General features: G+C 37.7%; 1 protein-coding gene across 2 annotated transcripts in view; it reads left to right on the top strand.

Moving 5' to 3' along the window:
* LOC122805364 (mitogen-activated protein kinase kinase kinase kinase 2-like) overlaps positions 1 to 21,245 on the top strand; it is a 1,562,336-nt gene that overhangs the window by 364,517 nt on the left and 1,176,574 nt on the right. For both annotated transcript variants that reach the window (XM_044075456.1, XM_044075455.1), the window contains exon 3: positions 4,402 to 4,492. In XM_044075456.1, coding sequence (XP_043931391.1) covers positions 4,402 to 4,492 — 91 coding nt within the window. The remainder of the gene's footprint in view (positions 1 to 4,401; positions 4,493 to 21,245) is intronic.

The raw sequence follows: 21,245 nt of genomic DNA, 5'->3' as shown, positions 1-21,245 counted from the left end.
TTGGTATCTTTAGGTCAGGCATGTTTTTGTTGACTAGAGGAGAACTTGTGGATAGTAATTAAGAGGGAGAGAGAGTTGAAGGATTTTGTCCAGGGGGTAGCAAGAGTCCATTGGGCTGCATTGATACTTCCAGTGGAATGGGGAGGTTTTGGATTGTCTGATTTGAAAAGATGCTTTGGAGATGCACAGTTGAGCTTGTAATGCATGACACAAGTGCAAAGATGTAACTTAGAGTGGAGAAGGATGATGATGAAGTGGGGGATAATTCAAGAAATAAGGAAAGAGTGTGATTTTGGACACAGGTTCTTAAGTAGAATAACAACAATTGTACTGACTATTTCGGTCCCTTAAGTAGAATAACAACAGTTGTACAGACTATTTAATTCATAAAGTAGCAGAAATTATACTAAGAAGTAAGCCAACACTAGAATGGAGAAATGAAATTTTGTCGATAGGGATGACTGCAGTTAGGGTACAGAGATTAGACAAGAGGAGACTGGAGACGAGCAAAGGAACCAAGGTATTGCAAACAAATAATTAGAGAGGGAAAGGTAACAGAATGGGAAAAATCCAGGAAGACATTTGGACTGCACTCTAGAGATTGCCTACCCTGTCCAGGGATTGATATTGGAGTATAGGCAAAAAGAAAAGGATAGGGGAATCCTAAATAAAATACCTTCATTGGTTGGGTTTTTTATTTGAGTCTAGAATGGAAGCTGCTGTTAAAAAGGAATAATTAGTAGGTCTCAGAAAATATTCTCAATAACTCTAGTAATCAATCAGAGGAGGTCAGAAAAGGTTGGGATAGAGATTAGATAAGCAATTCACAAAGAAACAATGGGAGGACATTTGTATGGCTTCCAAACATGCAACAAAGTTCAGAAGATTTAGGATTTTTGCTTGAAAGTGTTTGCACAGGTACTTTTATACCTCAAGCAGGCTCCAAAGAATTTTTTCTCAGGTAGATAGTAAATGTTGCAGGTGTAATGAGGAAGAAAGAGGTACCTGGGAGCATATGTTCTTGGAGTGTAATGAGTCAGCAGACTTTAAAAATTCCCTACAGGCTACTGTATCAGGAATACTGGATGAGCAAATGAGTGTAAATAAGGAAATTATTTGTTTGAGCTGAGATACAGGATTTGAATTGCCTACACAACATAAGGGCTTGCTAAGTTTATTTCTGGTAGCTGCCAAAAAAGCAATTACTAGAAAATGGATATCAAAGTCTAAACCAGCCATACTTGAAGCAGTGAATATTGTAACATAAATAAAAGAACTGGAAGTGGGAACTTTAGAAAAGTAGGAGTCAATTACATAGAAAAAATTAACTTGTGGGAACAATACATGCAGAAGAATGTTTTGGAGGAGGAATGGGGTTTAAGAGAAGTCAGGGAACAATACATGCAGAAGAATGTTTTGGAGGAGGAATGGGGTTTAAGAGAAGTCAGGAATTGAACAATGTATGTAATGTTGGTTTGATTATATTGTATAGAACAAAATATGTGAGTATAATGTTTGTAAATGTAAACTTATTAATATAGTTTGATTATATTTATATAAATGTAAGTTTGCCTATGTCACGTCATAATTCAATAAAGGAGATTTTTTAAGAGTCCCATATGCTCCTACATCTGATGATGGCTTCAAACACTAGGTTCATTGATAGAGGGGAAAAAAAATCTGTTTTTATAACCACCTTTATTCAATTATCACACCATAGGCACACATACATCAGCATAAAAGAAAACAAACCATAATAAATTTTTTTCATGCTTTATACATTACACATATGTTTTCTTTCTTTAACAAATTTAATTCACTCAAACATTACATATGCTGCGCAATTCCTGCCTTTTCTTAAATTTCAGTCCTCGTGAACATTATTCTGCATGTATTGTTCTCACAACTTCCATTTATTTCTATGTAATTTGCTTCTTCTGTTTTTAAAGATCTTATTCCAGTTCTTTTTATCTCCTTAACAATATTTAATATATTAATTGCACTTGATTTAGAGTTTGATTTCCATTTTCTAGTAATTGCTTTTTTGGCAGCCAATAGTGTGACAAAGGGGGATACTGCCAGCACAGCTATCTAGAATTTTGTAAATAATTATATGTCATTTGTGAATATCAGCATGATTTATACAAGATGCTTGTGTTACAACTGTATTAGAACTGTATGTCATGTGTATGTGAAACTGGTTTGTACAAATATGTGTAATAAAAACGTATTTTATAAAGTACTTGTGCTTAAAATGTAACCACAGTGTGCCCTGCTGGAAGAGAACTGAAATGTACATACACTATTGTAACTGTTTAAATGTATATATTTTAACAGTGGAAACTGGAATACAGGAGGTAACTTCAGAAATAACTGAAATTAAATTACTTTATGGCTACGCCATAAAAGATGGTATCTTTCAGTTTCACTGCAGCAAGGAGACACAATGTCTAAAACTAGGGAGAGTTCTGTATTGTCTTCAGAGTGAACTAATTACTACCTCTGAAAGTGTGAAGGAATGCAATTGATTTATGATTTAAAGAAATCTGTCAAAGATTTGAGGTCTGTGTATTTTCACAGGTAGATGCTAAATACTGCCAAGCTCCAGCAGTGGGTATTTCACCTAGGACAGAGTCAGATGACAACAAATTATGTCATTCTGTAAGCTATCCCAACAGTAATATTTGAGATATTAATCTAAAAAGTCTCTTAGAGAGACGAGGCATTCTGTGTTATGTCTTGGACCTGACAAGAAACGTTCACCACATCTGCCTTGCTCTGATGAAGTAAGTGTCTAGGGCACAGTACAGTTCTCTTGGATATAGTTAGGAATATAGCAAAGCTTAGTTTAGATACTTTTCTTTATTTATTTGAGACTGTCCTGCAATGTTGTTTTAAATATTTCCTGTGATTTTGAACTCTGATGTCACTGTGACTATATACAGAGTATTTTCTTGTTTTTTTATTATTTATTATTAAATATATTTCAATCTTTCATTATCGCTGATCTGTCTAGAGATATTACTTTTGAGAGTACTTGCATACTTATTTGGTGACTTGGTGATGCTGGGTGAGCCACTCCAATAGCCTTGCTCTTGGTCAAGCTACCATTTGTATTAATAGTAATATTGTACAGTAAGATTGGACAGCCTTTGTTAAGGGCCTTAAGTAGCTGATAAGGAGTTTGGCTGGTGGCTGTGATAAATAACTACTTTATAGTCTGGGCAAAAGGGGGCATAGCTAGTAAACCTGTGCCAGCCTTTGAATATTTCTGGTCATCATTTATTTTGCCTTCTCTGCCCCAGCTGGTCCTGAGCTGTCCAACATCTCCTACATAAAATGTGTTGTGAAATGCACAGGGCCAGGAGCCTCCATTCCTTCTACTTCCTCTTGGAGGACCAGCATACAGATATCCTAGCTCAAGTGCTGAGAGGGCTTGTTCAGATTTTGCTTTCAGAATGATCTTGCAGTCTTCAAAGAGCCTGTTGATTATTTAGGCAAGTTTGCAGTTTCTTCATTGTAGCATTTAAGTTAGTTGTGGAGGTTTCCTGTGCTGCAAGAGACTCTTTGAGCTCAACAGTGTTTCTAAATGCTCCTTGTCACAAGACATAATTTGTTTCTCTTTAGCACTAGTATAAGGTGTGTTCCTAAATGGCACAGCGAAAACAAATCCTGCTAAAATAATTGTACCTGGTCTTTAATATTGAGGGTATCCTTGTCATGATCTCATTTTGCTGAGTTGGCCCTGTATTCCTTGAAAAAGGATCTTACTAGGGAGTTTTTGTATACTCCTAATTCAGCATTACAAGTGCCCTTACATTCACACCCTTCAACTTAGAGAAACCTCTGAAGTTGCAGTATTTCTGGGGAAGGAGCAAACTTGGTGAAACAAATATTTTATGAGTTTGCCATTAATAATGAAGACCACACCCAAGAAAGCACACTGATTGCACAGGGGCTGTTGCACACTTTCCTTCATCACCATACTGCTTTTAGGGTGTCCATGTGATGACCTACCATGGAGTATACACCCTTAAAAAAGAGCAAGTGGTTACCACATGTGGCCATGTTAGTTGCTGCCTGATGCCACCTCACATTACTTGCATGGAAGCTGTCTCTTTACAGTTGACTGTATCTGGTTTCCAGGCTTCCTCTGCAACTATATGTGATGAAGCAAATCTGCACAGTTTCAGTGAATCAGGTTCTGTGTTATCTTGGTTTTCATTTAATTTGCTTCACATGTAGCCACAAGAACTAATATGCATGTCTAGAAAATGTACCTATGAATGTTGTAGCATAATATGTGCATGGTGTACTCCATTTAATAAACCTATTTTTGTATATTACATAATGACAGTCTTCAAACATTTTTTTTAATAGTCATTTATTTTGTCATTTTAGGAGATGATATCACTTCAATTCAACAGGAAATAATGATGATGAAAGACTGCCACCATTCAAATATAGTAAGCTATTTTGGTAGCTACCTCAGGTAAGATCTACACTGTGTTACCAGTTTAGTTAGACTTTTGCAGATACCAAGGTAGAATGTAATGCAAGGCATGTATCTGAGAGAAATGTGGCATTCACCAAAGTATGTGGAATCACTGGTAGAACAGGATGAGTAATTGTCAGTCAGGTGATACCTGCATATATTGCCTTTCCCCAGATTATATTTTCCTCCGTACAGAATTATTCTTAGATTGACCTATATAAAGAAGCATGAATTCAATGTTTCTTCTTATCTGTGGTATTCCTATCTTATTCAGTTTTCTCACTACACACCACAAGACGTATGAATGAAATGTCATGGAATATTCTGTCGGAATTTGTCAGCATTGCCCTTGCGTATATCACATTTTAAAAATGTTGGTTAAGGATAAACACACACAGCAAGTTATATTGTAGCTGCTGTTCTTTCTCACATGTGGACATAAAGCTGTTATGTTTTTTCGAATTCAGAGCTATTTTGTCTGTGTACTGTAGGTGAGACAGTGGCACAGTGAGCAGCATTATCACCTCATAGCAAGAAGTTTACTGGTTTGGTTCCCAGATGGGATGCTTATGTGCAGAGTCTGAATGCCTCCTTGTGTTTACATGCATTTTGTAGGTGGTACAGTTTCCTCCCATATTCCTGGACATGTATTTGGCAGTTTGATGACTTATTTGTAGGTGTATGTTGATGCATGTGTGATATGGAAGAAAGACCTAACAGTCTACTTTCATTACCCTTCCTTGTCTGTAAATTGGGGGTCACTATAGGAGTTGGCTGTGATTCATAAATTTGGATGGATGGACTGTCATTTACAGCTTCCCATAACCCTGTTAAGCCTTTGGGAATTTCACAGATGTTTTACTGCTGTTTTAGAGTAAAGAAACCTTACATCTAGAGTAAAGAAACCTTATAGCAGTGACAGAAACAGACTAAGCCGAAGAGCTAAGTGGTTTCTGTATTTATTTTTCAAAATCTAATTTAAACACTGTTTGTCATTAACAGAAGAAAATGCTTATTACAGTATGTTTAAAAATATGGCAAGCAACCCAGACCAGAGACTGTCATAAAGATCTGCCTGAAGATTCTCAAAGAAGGTAGTGATCTTGTGTTCTGCTGTTTTACGTTAATGCAAACAAGATTTATTTTAGAAGAATAGGTTGAGATAATCTCAAATATTTAGGCGTCAGACTGTGCTGTAGAAAAAAGGAAGCCTAACTAAAAGAAGTCTTTTGTCAGTATGCCCACTGCTGCCTGGCATTCTGACTTGGAATAAATTTAATCATGGATACTTGGGAGTGACACAGAGACATTAGCATACACAGAATATCAAGACAAGATAAGATAACATTTTTTGTAGTTTCTGGCTGTCATGGTCCTTTAAGATGTAAATTAGTTGGGGGGGCTCAAAATAACAAAAATTAAGCAGAAAAAGAAATGAAACTTGGCTGAAAATAGAGTTAATAGTTTTGTAGGCAAATGAAACAAAGCTGACCTAGGTAGAAGTAAAGAAACTTAATAAAGAAGGGAAAACCATATGTGAAAAGGTGGCCGTAAAAAGCAGAAATGTTGAAGGATCAGTTCTACTCAGCATTTCAAGAAGAGAAGGAGGTACAGAAATCAAACAATGTAGGCAGGTGGATCAGGGAGGCGGAAACCAGTGAACTGAAGGATGGAAATTAAGTTCAAGGAAAACTAAACACTGAGACAGATGAGACTTCATTCAGAATTTAGCAACTAAGGGCAAGCTTAGTAATGGTTTTTCTGTTCTTCTTCAAGCAAAGCATAAAAATAATGTGTTATCTGCAGATTTCGGGAGGACATAACTGATCCCTAATATATGATAGCATACATGACTAAGGTGGGGGTTAACCCTACCACTTTCCCTAACTTCCCCTTGTGCACCACCTTAGTTATGGGTGCTAACTCTAATCCTAACCCTACACTGTACCTTCATAAAAACCTTCCCGTAACACTGCTGCCACTGCACAAGACACACTTGGACGCACAAACATACACAAACATATATAAACAAAACACTATATTCCCAACCTGACCCTGACCCTAACCCTAAACTACACAAAATGGCACAGAAACATACACCGCCTATCCTTCACTCATCCCTGACCCTAACCCTAACTTGCATACACATGCACAAACACTCCCAACCCCACTTGCCTGTCTTGAAATGTACACCATCAACATTTCAATTGTTTGCCTATCTAACAGTGACTAGGTTGAAGAAATCACTAGAGTTCAAGGATATACTCAGAATGTTTAGTAAATAGTTGTCTCATGATCCATCATCTTGAGTTTTTGACCTCTGCTATTTGTGCCCTGGTTTATGTTTTCGTTTTTGTTACTGGTGGGCACTTGCCTCCTTGTTTTTGATATCCTCAGGATTCTGACCTCTCATTCTGACACCTCAGGAATAATAGGAAATAGGTGGAGATGAGAAAGAATGACAGCACCTCAAAATAGCATGTGTGGAGACTGTTGTACAGATATGCGACCAAACCAGATAAGGAAATAAGGGACATAAGGAAAGTTGTTAATGGAATGCAGAAGGCTAAGGAGTCATCAAAAGAAAAAATCAGTGCAGGAAAATGTAAGAGATAGAAAAGATGGACCAAGCTAAGAAGGAATACTTGCTGGCTCACAGCAAGGTTTCAAGTGGGAGTGGGTGTTTCAACAAGTTCAGCTGCAAGTCGACTGTTGTCCATACTGGTTATGGACCACATTAGTAGTTAGGTCAGAGGGAAGAGTATCAAAGCTGCTGTATGCAAATGATGTCATATTATAGGCAAAGTCTGAAGAAGAGCTTCAGAAAATGATAGGAGAATGGAATGCAAAGCTGCAGGCACATGGCATGAAATTGAGTACAGATAAGGTGGTTGTAATGGCAGCAAATGGGGGGAATCAGAAGAAGTTAAGACTTGAGATAGAAGAGAAAATAGTGGAAGAGGTTCACAGTTTCATATGTCTGGTAGTGGTGGTTGAGGTGTAGGGAAGTCTGAATGAGGAGGTCAAAGTTAGAATCAGAGGGGCTGCAGCCAAGTAGCACAAGACTGTCAGGCGTAGTGTGTGACAGAAGAATGCCAAAGAAGCTGAGAAAAGTGGTACAAAAGTGGTATAGAAACTTTGCAGTGAAGGCAGAGCAGGTGTGGAAGCTAGAGATGATGGATATGAAGTGCCCAAGATGGGTGGTAAGATGCACACCTTGGGACAGATGAAGAAATTGGGACATCTGAGCAGAAGCCCAAGTAGCTGCAATTGCAAAAATAGATTACAGTGGTTTGGGCAAATGTGCAGGAAAGCAGAAAACAATCTGGTGAAGATTCAAGAGAGACTGGAAGAAGGCAAGAGGAAACAAGGGCATCCATCAAACAGATGGCTGGAGTGTTTGAGAGAAGACCTGAGGCAATCTGACATGACTGACAAAGAAGGCAGGAGAGTGGTATTTAATCAAGATAGATGGCAACATTTGAGATGACACCCCGACCCCATATAGGAAACTGGAGAAAAATACGGTGTTTGATGATGATAATTTATTTAAGGCTATGTACGTTAAAATTCTTTTAGCATCTCTTTTACAGGCTTGTGATGCAGAAAGGGCATCATTTGTTGCCCTCCCATGAAATGATTCTGTGTCATTACAATGATCAGGTCAATGCAACTGTAAACAATATCAGATGTATTCGTACATAGATAGGTTCATAGATTAGTACTAGGCTAACTGCCCTTGGAGACCATTTTAAGCTTAGTCACTCACCCCATGTGAGAATCAAACCTTGCACCTTGTGTTTGTAAAGTAAACACCTTAACCATTATTCCAATCTCCTACCTAACAGTCCATTATTTTATTTTCATAAATATGAACTGATCAGTGAACAAGGCCAACTCCTGCAGGGTATAGTTACATTTTTTTTAACATTAGTGGCAGTTTAAGTATTTAACTTCATATAACTCCCCATTCCTTTATTTAGTATACAGCATGGAGCTGCTCAATGCCATTATTTAGAAATATGCTATATACATCAAGAAAGACGTAATATGTTACCATGCATCATTGTCATGCCAACATTTTCCAAGTCTTTTGAAGTTAAGGAAAAGGAAAAAAATGAATATATCTTCCTGATACAACTTATTTTTTTATTACACACTTTGAACCTTCAGATTTCATTTGCTAATGACATGCTTATCCTTTCTTGTCTTCGATGTTCTTAGTTCTGCCTTTCTTAATTCCAACATCGTTCTTAGTACCTTAGTAAAGTCAGGGGCTTCCTTTGATTTCCATCTCTTTGTAATGCTTTTCTTAGCCACAAGCAAAAGCAGAGAGCAACAGTGGTCTTATACCCGAAGACGTTTAATTGTACATCCCATGAAAGGAGGATCTGCTTCCTTTAGACATAAACATATGTTACCTCTTCCCTCCCCAATTTGCTTTTAGTAATTTGAATGTTGCCCTTGAAATTTGATAATTTTAAAAAGGCCCAGAAATGTTTTCCTAAATTCCATCCCCTTTTTGTATACATGTACGGCACTTTGTTGAGGAACATATTACTTAGTTTAGCTGGTGTATAAAAACTATCTGTGCAAACAACTGCAACCAAATATTCTGTAACACCTAAATTTGGTTACACATCTAGGGGCCTTACATGTCTCTTTGTTGTCCTTTATCTGAATACTTGAATCCATTTTTCTTCCCCATTCATTTCTTAATTTATTCAGTAATCCCAGTTAATTATAAGGTAGGAATCAATATCCCTTGCTAATATTTTTTTTTCAGATTAACTTATGCAATTCTGCGTTCTTGGTTCTATTATACATTTTGCCAGCTCAGTCATTTCTTCCTGATTCCTAGTAGCAGTTTCCCTTCTATATTCACCTGCTAGTCCCCATATATGGCAGAGAGCCCCTGTCTGTTAATTTGAAAGTAGTTTTAGCTTCACTGCACTCCATTCTAGAACACCCCTCTGCCTCACAATTGCTCAGAGAATTTGGGCTGTTTATTTAATTTCAGCCAGTTGTTGCTTGCAACTTCTGTGTTCTTGTTCCCTTGCCACATAAGTTAATTCAGTTTTCCATGTCTTGATTTATTTATTTCTTAAGTATTGTATTGATGTTCTTTATATTGTACATTCGTACAGTAGCCTTAGCTATATGGGTTACATCCTGCCAAGGATATAACAGCCAACTTCCAAAGCTGCAGGGCACCTTCCATGCACCCAAACTATCAAGCTGAGCTGACTAAAAGACAAGTTTGGGCATGAAGCCCTTTAGTGAGTTCCTGCCACCAAAGGGTACACTCCTCTGAGGATTGACGGTCAGCTTGTGCTTTCCTTAGTTGGGCAGATAAATTCCCTTTAGGGGAAAAAACTTCCATTTTCTTATTTTTACTAATGTTGTATTACTTTCCTCTTCTGGAAAGTTATTTTAAAGTTAGGAGTGTTATGTTTTAATTAATTATCTCGAAACTGTAACATACTTTAAATGGAGCACTCATTTCTGTCATTTAAAAAGTAGTGTTCTATGGAGAACATGTGTTTATTTTTTCATTGTGGGGCTGTTATAGTGTTTGCAATTGCTTTTTACTGTGTTTTTTGCTTTCAAAACATAACTTATGTGGACTGGTAATTTTAATGGTAGTTGCTGCTTGTTTTCCCCAGGAGAGGCCCCCTTTTTGGCTTGACCATGGAACTGATTGTCAGTCCCACAGTTGGTTCTTCTTCCAGCCACAGTGGCCATTTGTTGTACTTCAGACCACTCATCTTTTACCCCAGATCCCTTTAGTGTAGCACTTACAGCCACATCCTCTGCTGTTGTCGGTCCTGGAAGAGTGAACAGGGAATGTTTCCCTACTGTGTCAGAATGCTATCTCCATCCATAGGGGGAAGTAGCGGCTACCATTAATGACATGGTTGGCCCAATATTTCCTGTCAAAAAGAAACAGAAAACCAAGCATGTGTCTACTCCTCATCAAATTTCTTTAGATAGGAGTAGTTTACTGGGACTGGCTCAGGGTTTGTTTCAGACTGCTGATCCTTCTTGTAGAGTAATTTCTGGTAAAAAAAAAGACTGAAACTTCTTTTCTTGAAAACATTCAAGATTTTGAATCTGACCAAGAAGATGGAAGCACAGATTCAGGGTTTTGTCTTCAGATTTCTTATTCAGACTCAGAAGAGAGCTCACTTTCTGACCCTCCTTGTGGATGTTTCTCTTTCTCTGGATCTATTGCTAGAATGTCCCAGTGTTTTCAGTGGGAGAACAGTGAGGTTTCTTAGTCCCTCAGAAAATACTATGAGTTGTTACAGAAGAAATTTCCAGAACCTATCCCTAGTCCTCCTGTCCTGTCTGCTTTAGAGAATTAATGTCTTACTGCCTGAGGTTTTCCTGATAGTCAAACAGCTGTCCTTAAAAAGGCAGGTAGGGTGTATAAAGCTCATCAGTGTTTTAAATTTTTATACATTATTCCCAAACCTGATCCAATCGCTATAGCTTTAGTGGACTCCTTTGCTGCTAAGCACTTAGTTCTAATCCTACTCTGTCTAATAATACAGGATCGGAAAATTATTGATAGGTAATACTTCTACAACTTTGAATTTCAGAATTTTAAATTGTCAGGCTTACATGTTAAACTTTATTCTGACGTATTGTGAAAGTATAAGGAATGTTTTATATAGTTTCTTCTATATAGAAAAATCTTCTTTAACTTAGTTGCTTCTATTGCACAGGTCACTACTCACTGTTTGCAGTGTGTATGTGTGTGTGTGTGTGTGTGTGTGTGTGTGTGTGTGTGTGTGTGTGTGTGTGTGTGTATATATATATGGTTCCCTATTAGAATCCTGAAACACTATAAGCCTGAAAGTCAAAAGCCTGAAAACTAATGACTGAAAATGCAAAATCTCGAAAATGCAAAATCCTGAAAGTCAAAATCCTGAAAACATAAAATGGACATACTGACGTCATTGTGGCTTTGCTATTGTTAGCCCTGTGGTGTTAGGTCATGCGTTGGGTCCAGGTAAGTGTGCGGTTGGTTTTATGTTAGGGTTAGGGGCGGTATAAGTGAGTTAGGGTTAGGGCGCAGGTTAGGCATGTATGCAATAGTGACAAATATTGGGGTTAGGGGCGGTTTAAGTGAGTTAGGGTTAGGGCGCGGGTCAGGTGAGTGTGCGATAGTGACGGACCTTAGGGTTAGGGTTAGGGTCAGGGTCAGTTGGTAGATATTAGTGTCTTTATAGTGACATATTAGCATTATTTGTGTTTTCAGGATTTTGACTTTCAGGATTTTGCATTTTCGAGATTTTGCATTTTCAGTCATTAGTTTTCAGGATTTTGACTTTCAGGCTTATAGTGTTTCAGGATTCTAATAGGGAACTATATATATATATATATATATATATATATATATATATATATATATATATATATAAAACTCTGTTGATACTTCTTCCAGGGCTATGGTCATTGCTCTAAGGAGGCTTGCTTGGCTGCATTCTCAGAACAGTTCAGATGATGTAAAAATGAGATTTTAAATTCTCCTTTGATAGAGATTTAGTGTTTGGTCCTTCTGCTGCCGAGGTGATCAAAAAGTGTGAGATGGGCAAGATGATCCAGGGACTCTGAGATTTTTCAGCTCTTCTTTTCCAATTTGTCTAAAGGGATTTTTTTCTCTTCATCCAATTTTGGCAAAAAAAAAAAAAAACAAAATAAACAGTCTCAACAGCACTCCGGTAAGCAGAAAAAGTGCTCCAACAATTCTGAATGACTATTCAAGACATCTTGTGACCCCCCCCCCTCCCTCCCACCCTGGCCCTTTCTCTCTTCCAGAAAGTCTGAAACTCCATTTTTTTCTTTGGCAACAGATTGTTTATGACAAATATTGTTCTGAAAATCATTAATCAAGTTTACAGATGGCAGGGGGTCATTCCTCCTCCTCCTGCAGATCTGACTCTTTTTTTTTTTTCCACTTGTTTTTCATCAAATGCTGTCCCAAGGAATGACAGAATGATTTCCACCTCCCCAGGTGGGGAAGGGTTTTTTTTCAAGGAAATTCCTAGTCATAAAGAAAGAAAATGCTTGGAGACAAGTTCTTGATCTTAATTTCCTAAACCTGTTTGTGGTTGTGTCCAAATTCAAAACAGCCACTTCACAACCTGTTGTCTGTTCTTGCTCTTTCAAGTTTCCTGGTAACATTAGACTGAAAAGAGTCTTAACATCACATTCTAATTCAAGTAGACTTCAGGAGTTTAAGGTTTTGTGGATCACATTATCAGTTCTCTGCCTTACCCTGTGGACTATCCCCTGCACCAAGAGTGTTCACAAAGTGTCTAGCTCCAGTTGTAGTTCATTGCAGGCTACAGGGTATCCACATTTTTCCGTATTTAGATGACTTGCGTATCGTTGCAGAGTCTTTTGAAATGTCAATAATCTCTCTCTTGGGTGATAGATCTCTTCTGCAAACTGGGATTCCAAAAGAACATTCTTTCTTGACTCTTGACTCTTTCACACATAATTGTGTTCTTGGGTTGTCATCTGGACACCTCAGTTCAGGAAAAAAATAGTTGTTTATTTAGATCTGTTTATCTGGTTTCTTCAGTCACTTTGAGGGAATATCTCAGGATTTTGGGTCTCATGCCATCTATGATTCTCATAATACCCTCGGCAAGACTCCACATAAGAAAGATACAGTAGTATCTAAAATCTCTTTGGTTCCAGTATCCACACCCTTTATCTTTTCAGATCTCATTTCTGGGTTAACTTTGCTTGGGGAGCAGTTTCAGGAGAGAGAAAAGTGCAAGGGGTTTGGGACAACAAGGACAGATGCAAACACTTAAATGTCAAGGAGATGCTTGCCCTGATCAAGGCACTCAATTCTCTGGACCATATTTGGTCCCTTGTACCTCTTCAGGTGGTTACAGACAATACTATAGTCATGGTGCATCAACAAGCAAGGGGCAACTGGGTTGTGCCACTGTTTTTGACTAGCCATGTTAGCTTGGGATATAGCTTCACAGCACAGTCTTACCCTACAGGCATCTTACATTCTGTCAGAGCAAAATTGTGTGGCAGCCAAGCTGAGCAGGATAAGGCAAATCCTCATGAATGGAAACTAGATTCATAGGTCTTCAATGATTTGATCCATCTGTGGGAAGTTCCTCAAGTAGACCTCTTTGCCTCCTCTCTGAACAGCTGAACAGTCAACTGGCAAAATTCTGTTCCAGGACTTCATGCAAGGAGGCCTGAAGGACAAATGTCTTTTCTTTTTTTTTTTTTTTGGACAGGAATATTCCTGTATGCCTTTCTGCCCTTCTCACTAATAGTATGGATACTTCTAAAGATCCAGAAGGAATCCCCAAGATCATTGTGGTGAGCCCCTTGTGGCCCAGGCAACCATGGTTCTCCATTCTGTTGGAAATGGCCAGGGGCAATTACCACAAGCTACCTCACAGAATAGATTTACTCAGTCAAGAACAGAGGTGTTTGATGCACAATCAGCTTCATTTGACTGCCTGGATGATAGGGTCTTAATTCCTTTTAGGCACCTGTTTTCTGAGAATTTGCAACAGATATTAATGGAGGCAAAAAAGCCTGCTTATAGAAGATAATATATTACCAAATGGGAAAAAGTTTTCTAGTTGGTACCAACAACATAACCAGCACCCATTCAGGGCTAGTAGTTCTATAGTTTTACAATATTTGTGTGAATTACCATCCTATGGCCTTTCCTATTCATTTGTCAAGGTTAATCTATTTGCCATTTCAGAGTGTCTCCCCATGGAGCCTCCTCTTTCAGTGCAGTCTCATGTCAAAATGTTCATGAAAGGGATTTTTCATAAGAGTTCTGCAAGTAAGCTGGTGGCTTCCCCATGGGATCTTAATTTTGTGTTAGAGAAACCAACACTTGCTCCATTTGAACCAGCTAATTTGTCTGACTTGAGGTTTTTAACATTAAAAACAGTTTTACTGATTGTTGTGACCTGTGCAAGAAAGGGTATCTTGAGTTGCAAGCTGTTATGTTGAATCAACCTTACTTCATTTTCAGAACATCCAAGATGACTGCAGACTGAGTAACAGCTTGTTTCTAGCTCTCCCAGTGTGAAAACAGAAACTCAACAGAGAAGGCTGGTAGACTTCTGTTTATGGGTAAATTTCAATAACCGACTAGTAAGTGCACTGCCTGGATGCTAGAAATAAAGAAATACAGAAGACCTGGAAAAATCAGCTACAAAAAGTGAGGAAGAAACACTGACTGGGGAAAGTTGTGCAGCTGTCCAGCAAAAAGCAATGCAACCTACAAATATGACTTCCTGTAACCTACAGGAAGATATAAAACAAGTGCATACAGACCTGGTTAAAATAAACAAAGCACTGATGCAGTATATTAACTCAAACAACAAAAGGCTGGAAAAAAATGGAAGAAACTTTAAAAAGATATGCAGATGAGATGATAAAGCTGCAAAAATCAGAGAAAGAAATGAAGAAAAGTCTGGCTGAATATGAGACTACTGATGTTTCACAAATAATAGAATTAGAGGACAGAGCACACAGGGAGAACCTGAGATTTTCAGCTGTACCAGAGAAGCTGGAATGAAGAGACTACATTAATTTTATGAAAGCACAAATAAGCAACTTGATTGGTATTCACATGCAGGAGTTAGCTGAAGGGGCACAGCTTGTGTATGCTCCAAACCTAACTATAAGATATCAACCTAGACCTTATAGTAAAAATGCAATCTTACCTGCAGAAGGAGTTGATTCTGACAAAACTGTGGCAGAAGGACAAAATACTAAAAGTGGGAGACAACAGAGTGTTTGTGGAGAATGATTACTCATTGCTTACCAGGCAAAAGAGAAATAAATTCATTCCACTATTCAGATAATGTCAAGATGCAGGTTGTGAGATTCAAACTGCTGTTTCCAGCTGTCTTTACGGTATTCTTCCCTGGAGGGACAAATCATTTTTTGATGAAGTGCATGCTAAGGAGGAAATACAAAACTTTGTCCAACAAAACGTGAGCTATGAAAAAGAAGGAAGTTCTTCTTGTTCCTCTGGTAATAAAGACAACAGAGAGACTGTACCTGTGAAACCTTTTCCAGTATTTCAAAAGAAAATGTTGGAGAGAAGGAAGAGAGCATTAAAGTTGATTATAAGAATCGAGAGTACATTGGAAATGAAGCAGAGACAGTATTTGGGCAATGGAGAAGAACAATACTAAAACCAGTAAGTTAATATGGGATTACAATGCAGCAGTTGCATTTTTTGAAATATGACAGGACAACAAAATCTGGAAATATTGGACTTTTTCAAAATTTGTTGGCTTTGTGTGGGACTGTAAAGTATATGTCCAACTTCATGTCATTAACATTCAGAAAAAATGCTTTAGGGAGGAAAAGAGAGGAGAGAAAACGGCCTGCAAGTTAAGAAAACACTTTTATTTTCTTAATAGTTCTGTATTTGTGGTGCATGGTTTTCTTTACATGCTATTTTTAAGTAACAGATGTTAATTTTCTTTTTCTACTCTCTTCTCTCTCTCTTGTACAGTTTTGAAAAATATAGGCAATCCAATAAAAAAGGAGCCTGGTTAAAAATGCATGACATGGTTAAAATTAATGTGCTTTTTCATTTTTGCATGGGGAAATGACTGGATTAAGGACCTTTGATTAGTTTTAATACATGGCAGGGCACACTATATCAGGGCTTATTGGAGTCCCGGACTTAAATTCATGGCTCAGGGATGAGCCTAAACTACTTGCTGACAACATTACCGACAACTTAGTGGGACAACTGACGACTGGGAGTGTGAGTATTGTGGAGAAACTAAAACTGTTTGATTGTAAACTTGTTAAAATAAGAAAACTACAACTAGAAATGAACTACTTTAGTGAATGTTTTAAAGAGAAAATTGTACCGAAAGGCTTGCGTTTTTGGCAGTATCCTACTGGACTAGTTAAAGATTCTGCATTTCACATGGAACTAGTGACATTTTTCAACACTCAGGGGTTAGAATTATTGGAGATTATGTCCAAGCATCATCAGGTGCACATTAATGAATTATCTAGTGAAGTTACTACCCTCGACGAAGAAATTAGAAGGGACCTTGACTTCCAAAGATACCATTTTGAATATAACAGGACTTTTACCAGTATTAATAACTTACTGTCAAAAACTAGGGACACTAAAATCAGGAAAATTAACAGAGACCGGAGGGACTATGCAAATGGAACAGCTTACCCAGACCTGCCCTCATCTCAAATATGGAATGCCCCTAGAGGTTTTAATACCACAAGAGGTACATCTGATAATAGTAACGGCAATCAAAATTAGGGTTTACTAGGGTCTAGAAACCAAGGGGCACTAAATGAGAATGAAGCCCACCAAAACAACTACTTCACAGACCAGGATGATGAGGACAACAATTCTCAGATGGCAGGCGTGAGTTCAAATAATGTTCCAAAAAACTCCATGAACCATCGGGGGCAGGGGGTGAACAAATCTACCCCCAAGCAACAGAGGAAATACAGCACAAGGAGGAACAACAACAACAGGAACAAAAGGTGACCTTTCACCAAAGGGCCAGTTCAAGCAACCCCTTTTGTAAAGTTGAAATGAATAAAAGCAGAGATTTTAAAATTTACAACTTTACCGGATACACTTTCGACCCTCTATTAGTTGAAATTTTTGCAAAAGGACTTACATTCATTCCAACTCATGCTACTAATTTAAGGTCCTTATTACTGGACTTTAAACTTTACACTAGCAAACTCAATTTACAATTAATGTTGGGTAACGGGAACTATAGTGGGAACCCAAACTTGCGTATTTCTAGTACATTTAATCCCCCTTTACACCCATCCATTTTACTATTTGAAAGAATGTGCAAAATGGACTTTAGTACTTTTATTAGCCGTCAACACAAGTCTGAATTAAGGACCAACTTGAACAAGAACAAAAGAGAAGTTCTAAGCAACTTTAGACTTTTACCAGTCCACCGAATGAAACCTGACAAAGGGGGTGGACTGGTCATTATGCACAAAATGGACTACAAGGAAAGAATGGTAAAAAGGTACCATTAGCAGTTTTGTGTCTGGTTTGCATGTCACTTGAAGGCAATTTGATAAAGAGAAATGGCTTGGAGAAAGTGTTTATTGAAAGCATTAGTGTTTTCTCAGCTGGGAGAGCTATAAAGATAGATAAAATCAAATAGCACTTACTAATAGCACAGGCTATACCATGCAACTTAACATGACTAACCTTTCTTTTTAGTTAACTCTAGCCTGTCTGTGTGGCTGTCAACTTAGAACTTTTGTTCTTATTAGTAAGCAAAAACTTCAATATTTTAAGATGTACATAGTTTTGTGTGTTGTTATTAAGTTAATAGGTTTGAGGGGGAGTTGGGGTGGTTATTAGTTCTCTTTGAGGGCTTTCAAAATACAAAAAGTTATGTAAGATGTGGCATTGGCACAAATTGATATGACAAGAAACAACTGTATAAAAGACCAAAAAGCTGAGCAGTGTATGCATGTAACATAAAAGTTTGAACTAGACATTTAACAAAAAAAAAAGTTGTATATAAAATGTGGTAATAATAACTATATAAGAAATGATGCTTTCTGTAATGTCTTTCAGTCTGAATGGTCTTACAGATAAATATAAAAAAGAAAGAGCAGTGAACTATATTAAAAATGTAGACTACAAATATCTATGCTACAGGAGACACACCTGGAAAGAAATGAACATGTGAATTTGATAAAGAAAGGTTTTTAAGATCATTATTCAGCGGACTATCTGAGGCAAAGGAAAAGAGGAGCACTTATATTAATTGCAAGAGGAGCTCCAATAGTGATAGAAAAGGGAAAAAAGATAATAACAAAAGATACATAGTACTAAGGGGCTAATGGCTAAGGAGGAAGATTATTTATTTATTGACATTTCTTGACCAGGGAAGTCCAACTGGGTCAGAAACCCATTTTCAGTGGAGGCCCGGGGAGAAAAGCGCTGCATAAAGTGCAGAATACATAAACATAAAACATAAACATTTAACAATTGACAGGTATTGATACATCTTGATTTTTGTTTTGATAGAGATAAATATTGTTTTGTAAAATATATTCTAACAGAGATATTTAATAGTATTATCTTGTTGATTTCAGAAAAACATATAATAGGCTTATTTTGTATAGAGTAGTAGAATTACGGTTAGTTTTAGAGTTATAGAATTGGCTTAGATAGTAATAATTGAAATGGAGGAAGTGTATTAGAGGAGGGAAGAGCTGATTAGAATAGTAGTGAGGAATAATAGTGTACAGAGGGAGATGATGGTGGGCAGGGGTTAAGAGTGTGAGGGGAATAGCGCTTTAATGTATGTGACATTGGAAGCAAAGAGATAGGTTGATTGGTAGAAAGCTAGTTAAGGCAGAGAAGATTGAGGGAACTCGGGGAGTATAGTGGGGGGATGCAAGTACTGATTTAGGGAAAGAGGACGGGATGTAGTGAAGCAGGCAAAAGCCATGTGAAGAAGTAGTTAGTAAGAGATAAGAGCAAACGGTATCAAAGTAGGGTATGTTAGTTTTAGGGGTGCGAGCAGGGTCAAATATGGGTGTTGAGGAGATGTTTTTTAAAGTGAGTTTGAAGGTCCTAAAGGAGTCTAAGATGCTAATGTGTGTTAGGGGGGGTATTCCAGAGTTTTGAAATAGAAAAAGAGTAGAGGCTTTTGCCGACTCTTTTTCTGGGTTTGTATACTTTCAGGAGTTGTTTATTAGTGGAGTGGAGACTAATGGATGGGTTGTATGATAGGCTTTAAAGCAGAGACACTGGCATGCATTTGCATCCACCTACAACTGCAGTAATGGAGCTTAACAAAATTCTGGGAGAAATAATCAGCTTTCAGCAAGGAATATTACTTATAGGTGGAGAATGGAATTTGGTTTGCAACAATGAAGATGTATCTGGGGGCCTAGAGGGGAAAATATAACAGGATTGTAGATTTTTTAAGAAATTTATTAAAATGTGTATAATGGAAGAGGTGAATTCAGTACTAGGAGTTTGGAGTGAATTTACATGTTATTCACCGTGCTACAAAAACTGGACTAGGCTAGATAGATTTTAATCTCACAGGAACATGTGCATTTAATTGAAGGTCTTGAAACACACCCAATAACTATTTCAAGTCATGAGCCAAAAAAAAGCAAGGTAATGAAATAAAAATAAGACACTGGCGCTTTCCCACCTATCTGTTGAAAAGAGAGGAATTTAAGGAATGGGTTTTGGAATTAATTCAGGAGCTACAACAAAAGATAGAATGTTCTTCTGAAAATATAGCTAGGGAGTGGGATAAAATTAAAGTTGATTTTAAAACTAGAGTGAAAATAAAAGAAAGGTAGATATGGTTAAGAAGTAGCAAGAATTATTTAGAAGGACCGAAAAATGTTAAAAGGTATTGCAAAATAGGGGGAATCTCTCAGAACAAGAAAAGGAGCTAAACAGAAAATAAGGGATCACCGTGATAATATGCATGAGTTTAGAAATATTGCTGTTAAGCAACTGTTTCTTTATATTAAGTCTAGAGCACGACAACTTTTAGCACAATGTCTCAGGCAACAGAAAGTGGAAAGGGCTGTCACCAAGCTTAGGGAGCAGATAACAAGAGTTCCTGTAGAGGCATTGAAATATTTCGGAAATTTTATGAAAGTTTGTATAAAGCAGAGAAATATGGAAATGAAGAAAAGATACAAATGGAAATATTTATGGAAGAATTAAATATGCCAAGGTTAGAGGTAGATGAGGCTCAATTACTAACAGGATAGGAACATACGAGATAAAAATGGCTATGTATAACCAATCTATGGGAAAGTCCCCAGAAATAGATGGTGTTCCTGTGGAAGTTTGGAAGCTAGGAGGGAAAAAACACTTAAAGATCCATAAGGTTTTGTTTAACAGTATTTTAAGCTGAGGAGAAATACCAGCATCCTGGAGGAAGGTGGTGGTAAAGGTACTAACTAAAGGGGGTAAAGATCCATTGGGTCCAGCTTTATACAGGCCCATTTCAATAGTAAACCATGATTATAAAGTGTTTGTCTATAATGGCTAAAAGAATGGAAAAAGTGATACTAAAATTGATAGAAATGGGTCAGTGTGGTTTTGTGGAGGGGAGGCAGGCATTTGACAATATTAACAGAACATTGATGATCCAGAGGGAAGCAGAATGTAAGAAAATACCACTTTTATTAGTGGGTCTTGATGCAGAGAAAACATTTGACAGAGTAGACTGGGATTTCATGAGAAGGGCAATGGAAGCATTTGCTTTCTCTGATACAATTATAAGGTTGATTAGAAGTATATATGGAGGGTTTCAAGGAGAAAATTAAAGTGGTTGGGGTCCTCCCTGATAACTTCTGCTTGAGTAGAAGAATGAGGCAGGGTTGTCTGCTTTCCCCTTTGTTGTTTGCATTACATTTACAACCATTGGCAAAGAAAATAAGGGACTCAGAAATTCAAGGATATAATTGATCTGATGTTGTCATTCTTCATTCATCCTTGACCTTTGGTACTCTGTTCCAATCCTCAGAACTGGCTCAGTCATTCTACAGCTTGCCCCAGCCAAAAACACTCGAGCTATAACTCTACCCACAATACCCCTCTCCATATTACCTCAGATCTCATTTGCCGCTCTTGTCGCAAGATGCGTCAGCCATTTCCCTCGTAGCTAAGTACAATTCCTTTATTCCTTGAAAGTTGTTCTCATCCCCTTTC

The sequence above is a fragment of the Protopterus annectens genome, chromosome 6.part1 (genome assembly GCF_019279795.1).
Source record: "Protopterus annectens isolate FY-2018-M chromosome 6.part1, PAN1.0, whole genome shotgun sequence".
Taxonomy (NCBI): Eukaryota; Metazoa; Chordata; order Ceratodontiformes; family Protopteridae; genus Protopterus; species Protopterus annectens.
This window is presented reverse-complemented; position numbering and strand designations above follow the sequence as displayed.